Here is a 17,100-nt window from a genome sequence, read left to right on the forward strand (position 1 = left end):
TACAAAAGTACCTATGTCATGTCCCTTGCCTTGTTATTTTCTCCATATTCCATTTTATGGCTTTTCACTATGGTGCCTGACAGCCTATAACTCCCAGTAGCCAATATTAGACTGGCTCACATAAAGCTACAAATGACTCACCCATGTGAGGAATAGTTTTCCAATAATGCATAAAATAAAGCATAGACTCTGTCAAATGCATCAAGTGCATTTAAATAATTCCTGTATGAAGTGGTGCTTAATACGGTAAGGGGATACATGTGTGAATAGATTCCATAAGGCAAGAACAAGCTGATGGTGTCTCCTGCCAGGCAGACCAGTGAGATCCACAACAATTCATTCTTAAAATTCCAGAAAGAATGAATTTCTGATGTCTCTGGAAAGGACACAATATCATTGTGTGGCTCAGATCCCTTCTCTGTCTTTCTTAATTAAAATTCATTTTAGGAATTAAATATAACTCTCAAACTGTGCCAGCTAGGCTGGTATATGTACATGTAGTCGTATTGTAAAGACTGTACTGATACACAGCATCATTGTTCCAGATTGTAGCTGTAGTCAGCCTTGCTATTTACATACCCTTTTATGTCTGAAACAACATGTTAGACGTTTATGTATGTTTTTCTTTTTGCCATTAGCATAAAAAAATCAGATAAATGGAACTTCCATCTCTTCTGATTTCCTTTTGAGTCTTATGCAGCATAATAATGCTGGAAACTGCAGCTGCTCTATGTTTTCAGAGATGTATCTCTTTCTAAGAACGTATATTATACTTGCCTTATTTTTGATATAGAAACTGTTTTTCAATCTGGTCCTTGGTATATTTCATTTGAATAATTTGAATAATCCTGGAAGCCTTTTAAAAGTTTGAAATTTTAATAAGCCTAATGGAAAATCATGTTAACCTAAGCAGTGAGTGTCCTTGTTAAAGAAGTTAGGATTTTTAAATATTTCTCACTCACTCTAAGTTCCTATGTTTTGTTTCAAAAAATATGATCAATTCTTTTCTCAATGTTTTTTAAAAGGAACTTTCTATCTGAATTAACCTAATGAATAAATAGTTTTCTCCTAACTGCCTGGAAGAAGTAAATAAAACCCTTGATTCTGTCACTGCCTAGTGATTCAGTAGCTGTGATTCCACATAACTGAGAGTAATATAGTGTCTTCTAAAACCAACAATGTCATCATTAATTCATCAGAAACACAGCTGTGAACTTTGATTATTCTTTTTTACCAAAGCAACTGGGCAAAAACATTCCAATGTGCAGTAAAGAAAGTTCCAAGCAACTGGGGTGCACAGTCCTTTGTGTTTAAGCCATTGACCTTGTAATGTGATCACACAGACTTTTTGTAAATTAATCTTTCAGATCTTATGAGTGACATGTGAACTTTGACTTTATGGGCAAAAGACAGACTCCAGGTTCAGCAGAGTCACCTGTATCCCAAATGCATGATAAATTTTCATAACTTTCTTTTGAAAAACATGAGCCTTTCGGTGCTTTCATGTCTTTTACTAGGGGAAATAGTATACTGTTTTTTTCCTTTTTGTGCTGTGGTGTACATCATTGAGTTTAAATGGGATTGTCAAAAGCTTAATTTAAAAATATATTTTATATCCTATTGCAAGTATGCATTAAAAATTGCAAAAGAGAAACTTTTCTCTGAGTTACATGCATCTGTATCTTTTTACGTTTTTGTAATTTGTTTGTTGTTTCTAGAATTGTTTTAATTTCTCTAAAAGCAAAATTTCTTAGCATCAATATTTACTCAGCTGTTTTGAATTGCATTTTACGTATGAGCACATTCTGCAGAAAATGGTTGAAAAATTCAAACACTGCAATATTCTCCTATCATCAAGACATTATTTTTTAAACGAGTCTTTTTACTATAAAGCCTTCTACATGAGTGTAATTATTTTTTTCCCCCTCGTGCAGGAAAGCTGGTATGCTTATGCTTAGTATATGCTGTTTGGGCTATCTGATTTCCTGTACCTCTGTCACTTGGCTTGTGGCATGCTCCTTGGTGATGAGGAGGAAATACAGGAACCTGCCCAGTGTGATTGTGTGACCTGTTGAATGCTGATTTTGCTTCTAGTTAGAGACACACAGCTCTCTCTTATCTGCCAGGCATGGTCTTACCAGGAAAAGTGAGTGGAGACAAGGAGAAGTGTACTACAGTGATGTGTTGTGTACCTTCTGGTCTATGGCTCCCACTGTCAAATCAACCAACTGCTTCTCTAAACTGAGTAAAGGCTTTCTTGCTTTTTATCTGTATGCAGATACCTGTGCTTCTGATTATGTGAACCAGGATAATAACAATAAGGAGCTGCAGCACTTGGAATGCATGGGCTTTTTCAGTTGTCCTTGCTACAGGACATGAGGAAGAGAACAAATGAAGATGCTGAAAATGGTTTTTATTGCTAAGGCCTAGGGAATTGAAAACTATTACAGTTGTTGGCATAAAGTAGCTGAGGTTTTCTTTATTGCCTCAGAAGAAAAATAGAGAGGTTTGTTCTCTTACCTGTTCTTAAAATGTTTATGCTGTTTCCAGTTTGGCAAAGACATAACATACATGGTTACAAATATTTGGTTATAATAATAGATGAAATTTATCATGCCAGCAGGAATATAGACATTAGTACTGTTGCACATTTACTTTGCTAGACAAGCCTGAGAAAAAGCATGTTTTAATAAATAATCAAAACTGAAGTTTACTTTAACAACTAGACTTTCTGTGCAGTGCCTTTTGTAGTTAGAAAAAAAAAATTATAATTTTGCTTTTTTATGTGTCTTCATAAAAACAGCAGCCAAACATCAAGTAGTAACAATAGATTAGCACTCATATTATCTTAGTCTCAGCTTTTTTAATGTTATTGTTATGTGGTAAATGAGAATTTTCTGGTAATATATGTTTAAATGTTTCGAGATTTAACTCCTGCTATTGTACTTACTGAAAGGTTTTGTGCCCCGCCCCCTTCCAAAATCAAGAACGGGTGCAGGAAAGCTTGAAACTCCAAATAAAATGTTTTGCCTGGGGCAGTATTGTTCATCACATTCTTCCTAAAGGCTTTTGGGTTTTCCTTTTGAATGGAAATAGAAGAGCCAGATGCAGTTACCTCATTTCAAAATACCCTTCCATTCTTCAGTAAAGAAAAAGCTTTTTATTATTCTTCTTTTTAAAAAATGCTATTTCAGTGCTCCATAAAATATTTGCCCACATTGACAAACACAGCTACAACCTGATGTTCCCTGTAGAAAGTTTGCACTTGCCTTGTGGCAACAGGTCCCACCAAACAGAACTGATAAAGAATTTTCTTTCTCTGGCCTCTCACAAGCAGAGACAGAGCTGTGGTGCAACTATCCATACCCTTACACATTTATCTATGCTTATGTAGAGGGATCTTTCCCTTAAAGACAATGACAGTTTCTTAGATTTTTGATGGGATCTTCCTTTATCGGTGTAATTATCCATGCCATGAATTGAAAAGTACAGAAACATTTCAGAAGCAGTGAATTGGGTACTTGATTTTGTCTTTTTTTAAAGACACTTCATAGTCCTGAGACTGCGAGGTAGGATTCCATATTTGCATTTCACACAGCTACAAAGATTGACAACTTCTCTTCTTTATTCTTCTTTATTGTAATTTTTGGTACCGTTAATGTTCTAGATTTTAGCAGTGTTTGAATTCTTGCATTTTCCCGCACATGACAATACTGTTCATGCTGTTATATTAAGCTTGTGGGAGCAAGACCATGAAATGCTAAACTAGTATTATACATTATGGGTCTTGTTATTTAAAGTTAGATAATAGATTTGCAATTCTATATTTCAACATATTTCTTCACCACAAGTTTCTGAAAAGTAGTATATTTTATTCCTTTTTGTGTGACTTGCCAGATTTATTTTTTAATATTGATTTCTACTTCTTCCCATTTATTCTCTTTTGGTTGAATAGCTTTTCAAACTTTTGTCAGAAAGGCTTCAGTTTTAAAGCAGTAATTAGTAAGCAAAATCCTAAATGTTCTATCCTTAAATTTTAGCTGGGTTGAATTAGAATTGCCAATGCTGGTGTCCCTCTGCTGCCTGTGAGGACCTTGGGGAACAACAGCTGACATTAGCACTTGGCTGAGGCTCTTGATTTAGGTGGTGTGAATGTGAAACAAAGAGAGGATGTCAAAAACTCTGTAAGAAAACCACATTCATAAAAGAGAATTTGATCAACCTAAGGTTGGATAACTGAGATTGTACCCTACCTGTATTACTTCACTGAGGAACCCTGTGGGTTTTTGTATCTCCTTATTCTACATATAGCAGACCTTCCTTCATATAATACTTCTGCTGTCAGAAGAGAATATTTACGCCTTCAAAATATGTACTGCAGGTCAGGCTTACCATATACATAATTATGTTACTTAGAAAAAGTCAGTATTTAGAGCTGCCTGTTGCTATTGACACACACAAGGCCAACTGTTAAGAGTCACTTTAAAAGATATCTCTGAAGAGTATCAGAAAACTGAGTCTGAAGCTTCTGTCTGTAGTGTGCTTTAGATGAGTCTTTATGGCCTGCTGCTCCTTGGGCCAGTCCTTTCCAAATTTTGTAAGACTAATTTCTCTTAATTGCATAGGTCACCTAGTTCACGTGTTTGTGGTGTCTCTGTTTTCATAGAATTATAGAAGGATAGAATAGTTGGGTTGGAAGGGAGTTGAACCTCATTTAGTTCCAGCTGCCCTGCCGTGGCTAGGGACACCTTCCACCAGACCAGGTTGCTCAGAGCCACATCTGACCTGGCCTTGAACACTTCTGTTCTTGAACATTTTCTGTTCCTCCAGTAGATTATAGACCTGTAGGCATTCTTAAAATCTCTGGATAGTTCATTACAGTATAAAAGATGCTGTATGTGAGGGTGATCCCATTATGCTGCATTATTTCTCAGAAAAAAATATTAAGCCAATATGACCAAAAAAAACAAGGAAAAAAAAAGAAATGGGGTTTTGTAACAGAAAACAGCTGCAACCACATCAAGGCATTTTTGTCTACTCTACTGGCTTTACTGAAAATTAAAGCCACAACTTAATATTCAAGGAAGAGATTTCTATGGAATGAAATCTGTTAAGTGCTTAATAACAAACAGTTAAAAACACAAAACGGGTTGTTTAGGAAACTGGTTTTGAATGCTAAATAGTCTAGATTGCAGAAGTTCTGCTTCTTCAGGAGAGGATAGAAAATGAGAGACTTATTATGAGTAAAGGATTGTAAATACCGGTTCAGGAATTTGTGTCTTATGTTTTCACACACCATCAGTGTGTTTAGTTAAAACCAGCTTGCTTCAAATATAAGAACTCTTGAAACTGCATGAAATCAAGTGCTCTAAAAACAGGGAGCTATCCATTTGCTGAGAAAGGTTTTAGAAATGAAAATTTTTAAAGTGGCTCATATATGGAAAAGTACTTAGATTTTTTTCTATCAGCAAACACAGTAGATTAGACGAGATAAGTTTTGAACTAATCTGGAGTTAGAAGAGCTGAATTCCTGCAAAACATCTGTTGACAACCTTGGAGTAGATGGATTTTCAAATTCAAAGTGATTTAAATCAGACACTTTTCTCATAGTTGAGTGTTTAAATGAAGGGGAATTTACATCACGATTTATGTAGCTTTAAAAATTCTTAAACTTTGAAATTACATTCTCTAAGGAACGCTCAACTCTTATTGTTTAGTGACTAGTAGGATATCCAGTTAAACAGGCTTTTTACACTCTTTGCCCTAGCCAGGAAAATATACTCTGTGCACATTTAATTACACAATTTAAATATATATTTATTTAGAACTTTAGTTCTTATCTTCAATTAAAGATAAATGCTGAATAGCATTTAGATAAAATGCTGACTAAAATTGCTTCCTTTGTTAATTCCTGCTTACTTGAAATTTGTGCCCTGCTGCTAATGATGGAAGCTGGAGTAAAATTGAATAGCAGGACAGTGTTGAAACTTCACAAAAGAAAATTTTATTATACAATATATACAAAAGTAAAATATGCTATATAACTGGTGTTTGGACCTTAGGGGAAAAGGTACAATATATCATGAAGCATAAGTCTTATATTAACTCCAAAATGACAGAAAAAGCCATCATGCTAATGGAAATACATATTTTGATGAGTTATATTTAATATTTTAATTGTTTAGGTTGAATGCAGTGCTGCTTAGGGTGTAAAGGTTAAAAATACCCTCTTGGTTCAGATGGAGAAATAGAGCTTCAAAGTCATATGTATTTAATTGAGGAAAAAACAGTGATGCAGAGTAATTTTCAGTTACTTGAAAAATACTTATTTTTTATTACAATATGTGCCTGATAGAAATGTTAGAAACTTTAAGCCTGCATGACATTTTCAGGTTCTGTTTCCCAAAGTTACCTTCTAGAACTTGGTGAGGACATACAAATTTAGATTTTAGTGCCCATGGGTGAGAACCTGGTAATAGATAAGCGCCTAGAAAATGTTATGCAACCTGTAAATCAAAAGCTAAAATGAAATGAAGTTAAAATTGAAAGTTAGGGTAAAATATACAACTTGTAGCCATTCAGAAATACAGCTTTTTGGGTCTTTGAAAACAACGGAAACATTTCCATAGGGTTCTACGAAATATTTCCCACTTACAAACCTCTTAATTAGACCCTCATATAGTACCATGAAATCTCCACAGCTGTAAGCAATGTAGCTTAGTGTCTATAGGGTCAAATGAGAAGGAAATGCTTGCAAAAGCTCTTTTAGCTTCCTTGTTTGTTTTTTTCCTCCAACTTCTGTTACCTCTAGTAGGCAGTTGCTCTTCCTTTCTAAAGTTTACAGTGTGGCATAGCCAGTGAAACACACTTTTCCTTTATTGGCACATTCAAGCCACAAGCAATTGACTTGATATTTTTGAGAAAGGCAAAATTTAAGCAAGTGTTACACCTCTTTGTAATGACTAAAATAGGCATGTTTATGACAAGTTCTTGGAGGCAAAACTGATTTAATTCTTTTACCTCTATAACCTATAGGCTACCTTTAAAAAACTGCTGCAACTATCATGTCTTGTCTCCACAGTTTTCACCTACTTTGCTACTCTAAATAAGATCAAAATTGTATAAACTCATGTCTCCTTTTGATTTATTTTAAAATTTCTCTTTGTCAGAGAAAGAAGGGAAAAAATTCTATTTTTAAAAAATTTCTTAATGAAGTTAATTTCCTCTTCTAAAATTCTGATTTTTTTTTTATAGAAGATGTTTTATACTATTCCACAAGGCTGATAATCACTTTGATGTTGAGGTTCTGGTGGCTCATAATATTACAAATTGAATTTTCTTTTCAGACAGTGATGTTACCAGATGCCCAATAATCTCCTCCTCTTTTTGTCTGGTGCTTCTGTGTTTTTGCCAAGATACTTATGTCCTTTCTGTGTTTTGGCTCTTAGCAGCAGCACCTACCAAAAATTGACTAGTAGACCTGTTCATTTTGCCCTTACACAAACAGAAACAGTGGAAAAAACAAGAGAAGGGAAAATTTAACTAACATAAGTAAATATAGCAGAAGGAGGGAAAAACAGAAGCAGGAGATATTCTCCTATGGCTTAGAATCCTGTTCATTCTTGAAGATGTATGTCATTGCTGAAACACTACAGAAGTCCCCAAGCCCTCTAGACATAAGCACAGAACCATCAGATGGTAAATCATGATTGTAAGGAGCTCTTAATTTCTGATTCAGCTTTCAGTCTCAATTTTTAGCACCGTCAAATCCATACACTTTACTGGCCTCTCCAAAAACATGCTCATTGAGTTGTGAGCATGTTTCTGGTCTGCTCCCTGTAATACTTTCTGTTACATTCTGAACTAACCCCTCTGAAGCAGTTGTACAGAGGAAAGCTTTACTTTTTTCTTTTACATTCATTAAGCTTTTTCTTTTGACACAGTTTTTATAAAACAAGCAACTACTAGAAGCAGTAAAGTGACATGCTGAACACTTAATTTCTTTGTGCAAGCAGATGTGTGGGTCTCTGTACTGGATTTGGCTGGGATGTTAATGTTTTCTTAGCAGCCTATAGGGTGCTGTGTTGTGGATTTGTGACCAAGAAGTGCTGCTGACTCACCTACCTATGTTTTAGCTGTTGGTGAACAGCCTTTGCACAGCATCAGGGCTTTCTGTGGTTCTCAGTCTGCCTTCCCAGGGAGTAAACTGGGCATGTGCAGCAGGCTGGGATCGAGACAGGTGACCCAAACTAACCAAAAAGACATTACATGACAATGCATATAATCTTATGCACAGTAATAAAAAGGGAAAAGAGGGGATTCTACAAAGTTAACCATTTTTTGCTCAGAAGTGGCTGGGTGTTTGTCTACCCATGGGAGATGCTGAGTGATTGCCTTTGCATTGCTTGTTTTGTCATCTTTCTCTCTCTTTGCTTATTAAACAATTTTTATCTCGATCCACAAGTTTTATTGCTTTTACTCTTCCTTTCCTTTACTCGTTTTGCTCTTCCTGTCCTCTTACCGTACCCCACTGGGAAGTAAGCAAGCATCTGGGTGATGCTTAGTTGCCTGCTGAGGTTAATCTACAATGGACCTACTACATTAATTTAAATCAGTTTACAAGTTATGGGTACCAAGCTGACTTCTGTGGTGCAAAAGAACTTTGGGCTTTCGACATGTCTGGAAATTATAAGAAGCTCTTCCACAATGACATGATGTGTGTGGTTTGTATGCAGCATGTTAATAAGATTTCACAGTTGCACTGACCAGTACTGTTCGCAGACAAGTACATGATGCTTGGGTGTGATGCAGAAAGATGGGACCTTGGAGTTGATGTCCACATCGAGTTGAGTAATGTGGAGATAGAAGGCAAGGATTGCCTTTTCAAAGCAGAATAGAGCTGTTTGAGAAACTGTCAATAAGTTATTGAATAACTAAAACTTACAAAACTTTCCTGGGCTGATCTGTCAGAAATCTGAACTTTGTCTCAATAGATCAGTATTCTCTTTAAATGGGGTCATTTTACCAGAAGAAAGCAGTTACCTCAGAATTGACTGTTGCAGTCTCACACACTAGTAAAAATGTGAGCAAATTAAGCATCAAAGTAAATTATTTCAAACAAATACACTGTCATGTGAACTATTGAGTGTAGCTCTTTCAGACTAAGGAACAAAATTTCCATGTTTATTGATGTGCCAGCTACATGAGTCCTTAAATATCCTGACTTTGTAGTGCTTGCTCATTTACTGTGTGTCATTTTTTGATTATTTACTATAATTAGAAATAATCCTGACATGTTAGCTTTCTCCCCATGGTAAAATCTGATACGGGCTTTTAGTGTTAGTCTGTTTTTGTTACTGTACAGATGTAGAAAGAAAGCCTAAAGATTTGAACTTGAAAACTTGTAGTCACAGCAGGGCTGTCCACAGCGAACTACAAGTTTGCATTCCTACCACATGCAGTAAGGTTTTCTCTATAGACTCCTGTCACGGAGGAATTCAGCAAGGAACAAGAAATCTTCAGTCAGAGGAGGGCCACAAGTGTGTGAAAAGCTAACCACACATAAACAGTAAAGGTCATTAGCAGGCTCCTAAACTCCTGGCTGGGAATTAGTTTTTTGGATCATTAACGTTAAAAAAGCCTAGGAAATGAATAGGACTCACTGTCCTATTAAAAATTAGCCAGAACAATTAAAAGGTTTTCTAGTTTTTAATGGAAACCAGACCTGATACCTCATTTTCCCTTGTCTAGAGGGTTGTTTCTGCATTATGAATGACGCTCATTTTATGTCCTTGTATTTTTAAAAAGATGTCTTGAAGTATTTATTCTGTATAGGAGTTGTAAATTATTTACAGTGAGGGGAATGAAAGCTTGGGAGATGTAGAATCGAGTGTCTCCCTGAGACTGTGTTTCTGATTCCAAGTCATGGCTCTGAACTGTTGCAGTTGGTTGTGACTGGATTGCTTCTCATGTGTGCAAATATATACTCTGCAGACTCCTAAATAAAGTCATTGTATTATGCAATTCCATGAGTCCAAATGCTCATTTGGTTGCAAATGCACAGCCTTTTTTGCTGTGAGATGTCTTTCCCAATGGTGTTTCCCTAAACTCTGTTTCCTGATTTTAACAGCAGCCTTTCTGCTTTCATTTCAGTGTAAATTCCTGGCTGCTGAGTGGATGACTGGTGGCTGTTTAACTTCTCCACTGTGTATTTTTCCTTAAGCCCATAGTCATCTCTTGAGTTTGGCAAAAGAAAATAACAGTGCGCCTTTAGTATTTTAAAGCGTAATTTTTGGAGAGGTTTATTAAATACTTTCCTTGTCTTTACATGCATGTCTTACAAAAAATCCAAAGGGAGAAAAAGAGAAAGAGAGAGAAAGAAAAAGGAAGGAACAAAGAAATGTTTTACACTGTCTGCTTTGGCTGCAGGCCTGCCACTCTGGAGAAAAACAAGCCCACTAGTTCCCAAACTTTTTAACTCCATAGTTATTATATTCATTTCCCTCCCCAAATGCCTTAGGCTCTAAATCTTACCCCTCTGGTAATAATCAAGGTAATCTATGAATACAAACCATATGATTTTCCTGAAAGATAAAAAAAAGAAAAAAAAATTGGATGAGGGAAAATCGACTGCAGATAAATGGGGTGGGGATAGGGGAAATGAAAGGACACAAGAAAGGCAGGAAAAGATGATCTTCCTCCCAGTGTTAATTTTGTACTGATCATTCATTTGCTTCATAGACATAATTCCTTTCTGCAGTGAGTGAATTGCCCTGTCATTAACATAAAATTAGCTCCAAATGATCTTGGCCAAGAGGTTTGGAATATGTTAGTATAGAACCACACACTCAAAACCATGTGGGAATCTTCTATGTTACAAATATAGTTATGTTTACACAGTATAATCTGCTCTGTGGATATACTCTCAATTCAGATGTGCTTCCAGTAGTGGTCTCTTATGTTATGCTCTTCCTGTGTGGATGCCTCTGTTTCTTACAGTGACTCCATTCTGATAATCACTGCTTGGAAACAAAATTAATCCTGCAAATTAAAATACTTTTTCAAGAAATTGAAGGACTTCAGCATGGGCTAGTAGTTTAAATTAAAAGTGAAAATTTGAAACATTTCATGTTTCACTTTTGATTCATCATAGTGTTTTGCCACTAATTTTTTTTCCCTGAGTTATTTTTCATCAGTGACTACTTTCTACACCAGGATTAAAATTTAGAAGACTAAGTAAAGTTTGAAAATGTTGTAATATTTTGCTTGTTTTCTATGTTAAGCATTTAAGCTTGAGGTTTGATTTTATTTAATATTATCAAAAATACATAGATTGATACCAAGATTACTTGAATCTCAATATAATTACCTGGTGATGTGTTCATCTAAATAAAGACTAATATATACCCATAATAATAGTCTGTCAATGGTCTTTTTCTTTCTCTCTTTTTTTTCTTTCCCCATGTTTAAAAGCCCTTAACATCTTGATTTCTTTAATACAGTTGCAGTTTTATGTGCAAGAAAGAAACTTGGAGTATCTTTGGGAAGGAAATTGATATCTGCAGGAAAAGACTGTTGGGTTAAATAACTCTATAGAGCTGACCTTATGCACATCAGTTAGTGCCTGAACTGTACAGGCATAAAGATTTGGTCTGTAGCAGTGATTATTAACTATTATTAATGTTTGAATATGTAAGTACAGAATGGTGATTGAAGGTAACTTAAAATGTCATTCTTGTTCACTTTTTAGTGTCATCTTGTAATTTTAATAGCCACACATGTTCCAAAGAAATATTCTTTCCTTCCTGACTGAAAACTGTCCCCATTGATGAACATGAGTAATCAGTTCTCAGGCATAATCCATACACATTGTATGGTCCCTTGGCTGTAGTCTAGTCATGTCATATATATCAAACAGGACAGTATGACTCCTGTACTTGGATCAGAGACCTTCAGGGAAAAAATATCAGCTAAACATCTGATATTGATCTCTTCTCTGAAATGACAGCAGCTTCATCCTCTAGCACAATGTAAAGTAAATTCTCTGTAGAAGTCCTTACATGACAAATAAAATTTTTGTTTTACATAAAGCACTGTAGCCTAAGGGTTCATTAATGTGTCAGCTGATCCTTTGTGTCTTGGAGGTTGAGTAAACTAAGATTTTGATTGCAGAAAGCATTTTTCTCTATTGAATGTTGCATAGTGTTTCCAACATTTTAAATATATATTATGATATATTCTATAGCTCCTATTTCATGGGCAAATGTATTACACATATCTAAAAATAGCCTTGTCCTAATCATTATAATCTTTAAATTGTCAGGGAAAATTGTGCTACTCTTTTTTTGGGAGCGTCAAGGACTGCAAAAGCTGGAAGTAACTCCCTATTGCTAACCTCTTTAAGCAAAATATCCTTTGCTATTCTTCACCACAACCAAGTAATATCAGTCATTATCTTTAACATCAAATTTTAAGAAATGTCCTGTGTGATAAAAATGATGAGCGTGCCAGTCTCTGAATAAGAAATTAACTGAAAAGATACATCTGTGAGCTACGCAAGCAGTGACAGCTTGAAGGAAGCACTAAATCTGTCCTACAGAAGACAGAGCTTTCTTCTGTCACTTGCCATGGGTCATGCTTGCCATGGTAGGTATCTGATGTGCTTTGTGTCACTTGGTTGAGAGAGAGACTATGTGGCATTTCTGCCGTGAGAGGCTGGGAATATTTCAGTCAGCCTGTGACAGTCTTTGTGGGGTGGTGCTGCCCAAAACCTTTTCTAACCCCAGTTGCATTGCCCCAACAGTCCTTTATGAATGTGCTATTTTGCTTTCAATAACCAAAATCTTAAAGAGTGCGTATGTGTGTGTGTCTGTAGATATTCACAGCAAACCAATAAATGTGAGAAAGTGCATGCTCTGGTAATTAAAAACCAGTCAGAACTCATGGAAGACTATGCAAAATCAAAGGCCTCTCAGTGCCTTGTGGACATCAGGCTTCTTTCCTAACTTTCATTGCAGAATCTATCTAGAACCTAGTGAGGATGCTGTGTAAATTTTGTGATTATGGAAATGTATATTTAAATTCAGTTTGAATTGAAAGACATTGATATTTATTTAAGGATTCTGCCTATCTCTCAAGCTGTTTTATGGCACTGCTTTTCATTAATTATATTTTGACAGAAGAAATTCTCGCCTTTTTTTTTTTTTTTCAGACTGAAGAACAAACGAGCCTCTCTGAAGAGCAGCTTAAGACCCTTCTGGAAGAATGTATGCAGCCTCAGAGAACAATAAGTAACGTTACCATGCCACAGTCTCAGGAATCTCTTTCTTTTGGATTAAGTCCCCCTTGTTACACAAGTCAAGACTCCACTCTTCACTCCACATCTAGTCTTTCCAAAATGTTAGTTGAAGACCATATTGTAGGGCTGTTAATGGCTCAGGAAAAGGCTGGACTCGAAGACAAAAGCTTATGTGTTAATGCAGAGAGCAAAATCCCTGGCTACTATACCAGCAAAGCATTGGCTGGTAGTCACTTATCAAAGGATTCACTGGCCCAAACAGAGGAACCTGATGACCTAGAAGGTTTACAGAAGATGGAAGATAAGAGTATTACTGAAGGTTACTTTATGTCAAGAGCACTCAACAAAAAAAGATTGAAGAAACCTTCTTTCTTGGGTGAACCATTATATTGCATCAGCATGAACAATGAGCCATCCACAGAGGCTGACATTCTCAGCATACCACTGCAAACCAAAGGAGGTGAGACTCTTAACAACCCTTTAGAATAGGCTTTTGATTATAATGAAAAAACCTAAGCAGGTTCTCACCAAAGGTATGCACCAATACACACTGATTATTACGGTGGGACAAGAATGTTCTTTTAGAAAACATAAAACTGTGCCAAAAGTAATAGACACAAAATTACAGAATGTTTATTAAAATTCTTACCCTGAAATAATTGACTAGGAGTTTTATGAAATATATCATTGATGTTGATTAATTCTGTCAACTGGAAAACAGTGTTGAAAAGATGTATGGATTACCTTTTTGGTAGTAAAAAGTCACGTTCACTGTTCTGTGGAGAGCAAATATTCGCGGAGTAGCTGGTACAAAAATTCACATGAAAATCCAAGTGTTTCATGAAAGTTTTTAATAAGGTAAACTCGGTCATATAGAAACAAACATAAACTGGCTACATTAAAGATAATAAACTGCTTTTAGGGAGTTCAAATTTACACACAAAAGATAGCAAAATTAATAATACTGAACAATTACTTCTAGTTTGGTAAAAGAAAGAATAGACTTTAATCAGAAAAAAAAAAATCTCTCTGGTGTTATAAAACAGTTGTGGAAATGTCTTTTGGTTTCTTTATGGTCTTTACTTATATGTAATTACATAGTGATATTGTAATCTAAATCTATATTTAGATTTTTAACCTAAGACTAGTTCTCTTCCTGGAAAGCCAGCTATTCAAATAAGCCAGATTTTAGGCAGGTAAACCTTTTATTTTTTTTCATAAAAGTTTTGACAGCATGAAATTTGTGATTATAGTGCTAGAATCTAATCTTACTAGAAATCAATACATTTTGCTATGTTTGTCAATTGGTCTTTTTTGTACTGGCAATCTGTTCTGGATTTAGAGAAACTGTTTTTTTCACATACATCAGAAATTAAGAAGAACATTCTAATATCCCTCTGCTATGTTATAATTTCCTAATTATGATCACAACACTTTATTTGATTGTTTGTACTTAATCTTTCTACAGTGATGGAATTTTAATATTTTTCAATGTGATTCCACCTGTCAGAATGCAGGAAGTCTTGGTATTGCTGTTTTTACACTGCTAGACATAGTTGATATCTATACTTACCTGCACTACTTTCCCCTTAGGACATTTAAGTGCTAGCTTCTACATGAAGAAAATAAAAATAGTACCTGTAGAAAAGGTTGGGTGGTTTTAGTTTGGCTTTTTTTTCCCTGGCAGCTGATAAGGTAAATTATCAGTTACCTTCACAAGCTGTCTTTGCTCTTCATGTAGATGCAGGCATCACAGGAGCAGAGGGAGGGAAGAGAGTGGTCTGCCCAGAGGAGAGCAGGGTGGCAGTGGTGCTCATGGGGAGCACCACAGGGCTCACCTCTGCCAGGGGCAACCTGATCTCATACAGGAGTAACATGATTACATACTGCACTATCAGGCTTCTTTGGCAACCAACAGTGAGAAAAACTCAGTAACTTGCTGCCTTTACTTGAGTTAAAATTCTCCTTTAGTTTGAAGGACGTGGTCAGAGCCAAGTGTGAGTCAGCCTCAACTACCAGCTCTCACTATGAGTGTGTTTTAAGAGGGGATGTGTTAAATCAGGGAAAGCACCGTGCCCTGAGACCACTGGGTAGTGAAGTGAGCAGGTAACTGTAGATACAGTCACTGTGAGGTAATTGTATTGCACAGGAGAGGAGGAGATTTTCAATATTAAGTGGATTTCCATATGGGACATCTCATTGTAAAAGTCTACAAGGTGAATGTGTTAACATTTATCACATAATAATTTAAATATCTTTGAGTCAAAATCATGGGTGTCAGAGTAATGTAATGGGATATTTCGATTACCTGTTTTCACTAGTGACTGAAAAAGATGATGAGTAATGTTTAATCCTGTAGAGCTCAAATCTGTATGGTTAATAAGCACCTTGGTTTTTCTGATGTTTTTGCATACAAATTCTTTTTTTGAGAGGGGAAGTATTCTGAAATTTCAGTCCCTGATTTTTTTTCATTTTTTACTAAGCAGCTAATTAATTTGTTTCCTGCAAAGGTGACTCAGTTCTGTCTGAAGCAATTAGTTCTGGACAGAGGCCAAAGGGTGTGTTATTTATTGAATTTGTAAACTTGCATAACGTATTCTGTAGATAATTTGCTTGTTAGTTCAGACATGATTAAATGTGCTAATTAAGAAATAGAGATCCCAGTGCTACCCAGTTAAAGGCAAATACATCTGCAGATGAAGGTATGAGAAGTGTCAGGTTCTATTTTAATTTGTAAGAGGTATTTTCATAGTTGCATTTTATTGTTGTCTTAATTCTAACGGACATTTAAATATGTATGCATAACCTTCTGTAAGTAGTTTGATTTTATTGCCCACTCTACATACAGTTTAAATTCTTTGTAGTGCTGGCTAAGCAAACAAAATAGTGTGAAACTGGTTTAGCACAATTTCAGTTTAGCATTCCTTATGGTACTGTAGACTGATAGAGATTTATTGTAATACATTAAATTATATATATTTCGGGAACGCGTAATTATTAGCATAATGCATCTCTATATGTATATACATGAAGGAAACTCTCGTGTGCCTTCAAAGGTAAGTAATGCCTGTTTCTTGAAAGAAGCACTAATCTATACCCAGCTCATATGGGTATATAAACATAGATGATGTTTACTGAGCTTAACAGAATCCAGACTTGCCCAGATGCAGATATGAAAAGGCTGATATTTCTCATAGTTGTATGAGCCAGTAAATTATTATTTCCAGCTCTATTTTGAGGGGCTATATTAAGTTTTAAGTAGAAGGGTTTTTAATAAACCATTGTTATATTTTGCTGTTGAAAAGAATGTTGTGCTTACAGCAGCTCAGCACCTTTTTCTCTTCTCTTTTTCAGATCATATGAACATTGAAATTTGAGGGGAGAGTGACTGTGTGCTTTTCTGCACAACTGTTTTCTGAAGGTGTAGCTAAACCTCTATCAGTGATATTGCACTGATACAGTATCATATCAAGCAACCTGATGGGAATAAATTATTATAATTGAAAATGTTTCATGAGTTGATTTTTTCTTTAGAGCTAATTATTATTGTCATTGTCATATATTGTTGCAGTTTGGTTTCAAAATAAACTCTTGCATCTCATTAAATTTCCTGGGAGTGTTCTGTCTTATAAAGAAATGTACACAGATATTGTGTAGCTATGTGTCTGGTAAGACATATGTATTTGTTTGTAAAAAAAACCAAAACAAAACCAAAAAAACAACCAAACTTGAAAAGTTTAGTATTTACTGATGGGGCTTTATTAGAGAGGGTGTGAAATATATATAATAATTTCATTTTTCTT

At 35.5% G+C, this 17,100-nt stretch overlaps 1 protein-coding gene across 3 annotated transcripts in view; it reads left to right on the forward strand.

Annotated features, from left to right (window-relative positions):
- The window catches only part of FSIP1 (fibrous sheath interacting protein 1), a 69,489-nt gene extending 52,587 nt beyond the window's left edge, over positions 1-16,902 (forward strand). For 2 of the 3 annotated variants that reach the window (XM_059849778.1, XM_059849779.1), the window contains exon 11: positions 13,211-13,786. In XM_059849778.1, the coding sequence (XP_059705761.1) occupies positions 13,211-13,786 (576 nt within the window). Of the gene's footprint in view, positions 1-13,210; positions 13,787-16,651 lie in introns of those variants that run through there. The other variant, XM_059849780.1, reaches the window with a different exon arrangement.
- Positions 16,903-17,100: the final 198 nt, after the last annotated feature.

Source organism: Haemorhous mexicanus, chromosome 6 (genome assembly GCF_027477595.1).
Source record: "Haemorhous mexicanus isolate bHaeMex1 chromosome 6, bHaeMex1.pri, whole genome shotgun sequence".
Lineage (NCBI taxonomy): Eukaryota > Metazoa > Chordata > Aves > Passeriformes > Fringillidae > Haemorhous > Haemorhous mexicanus.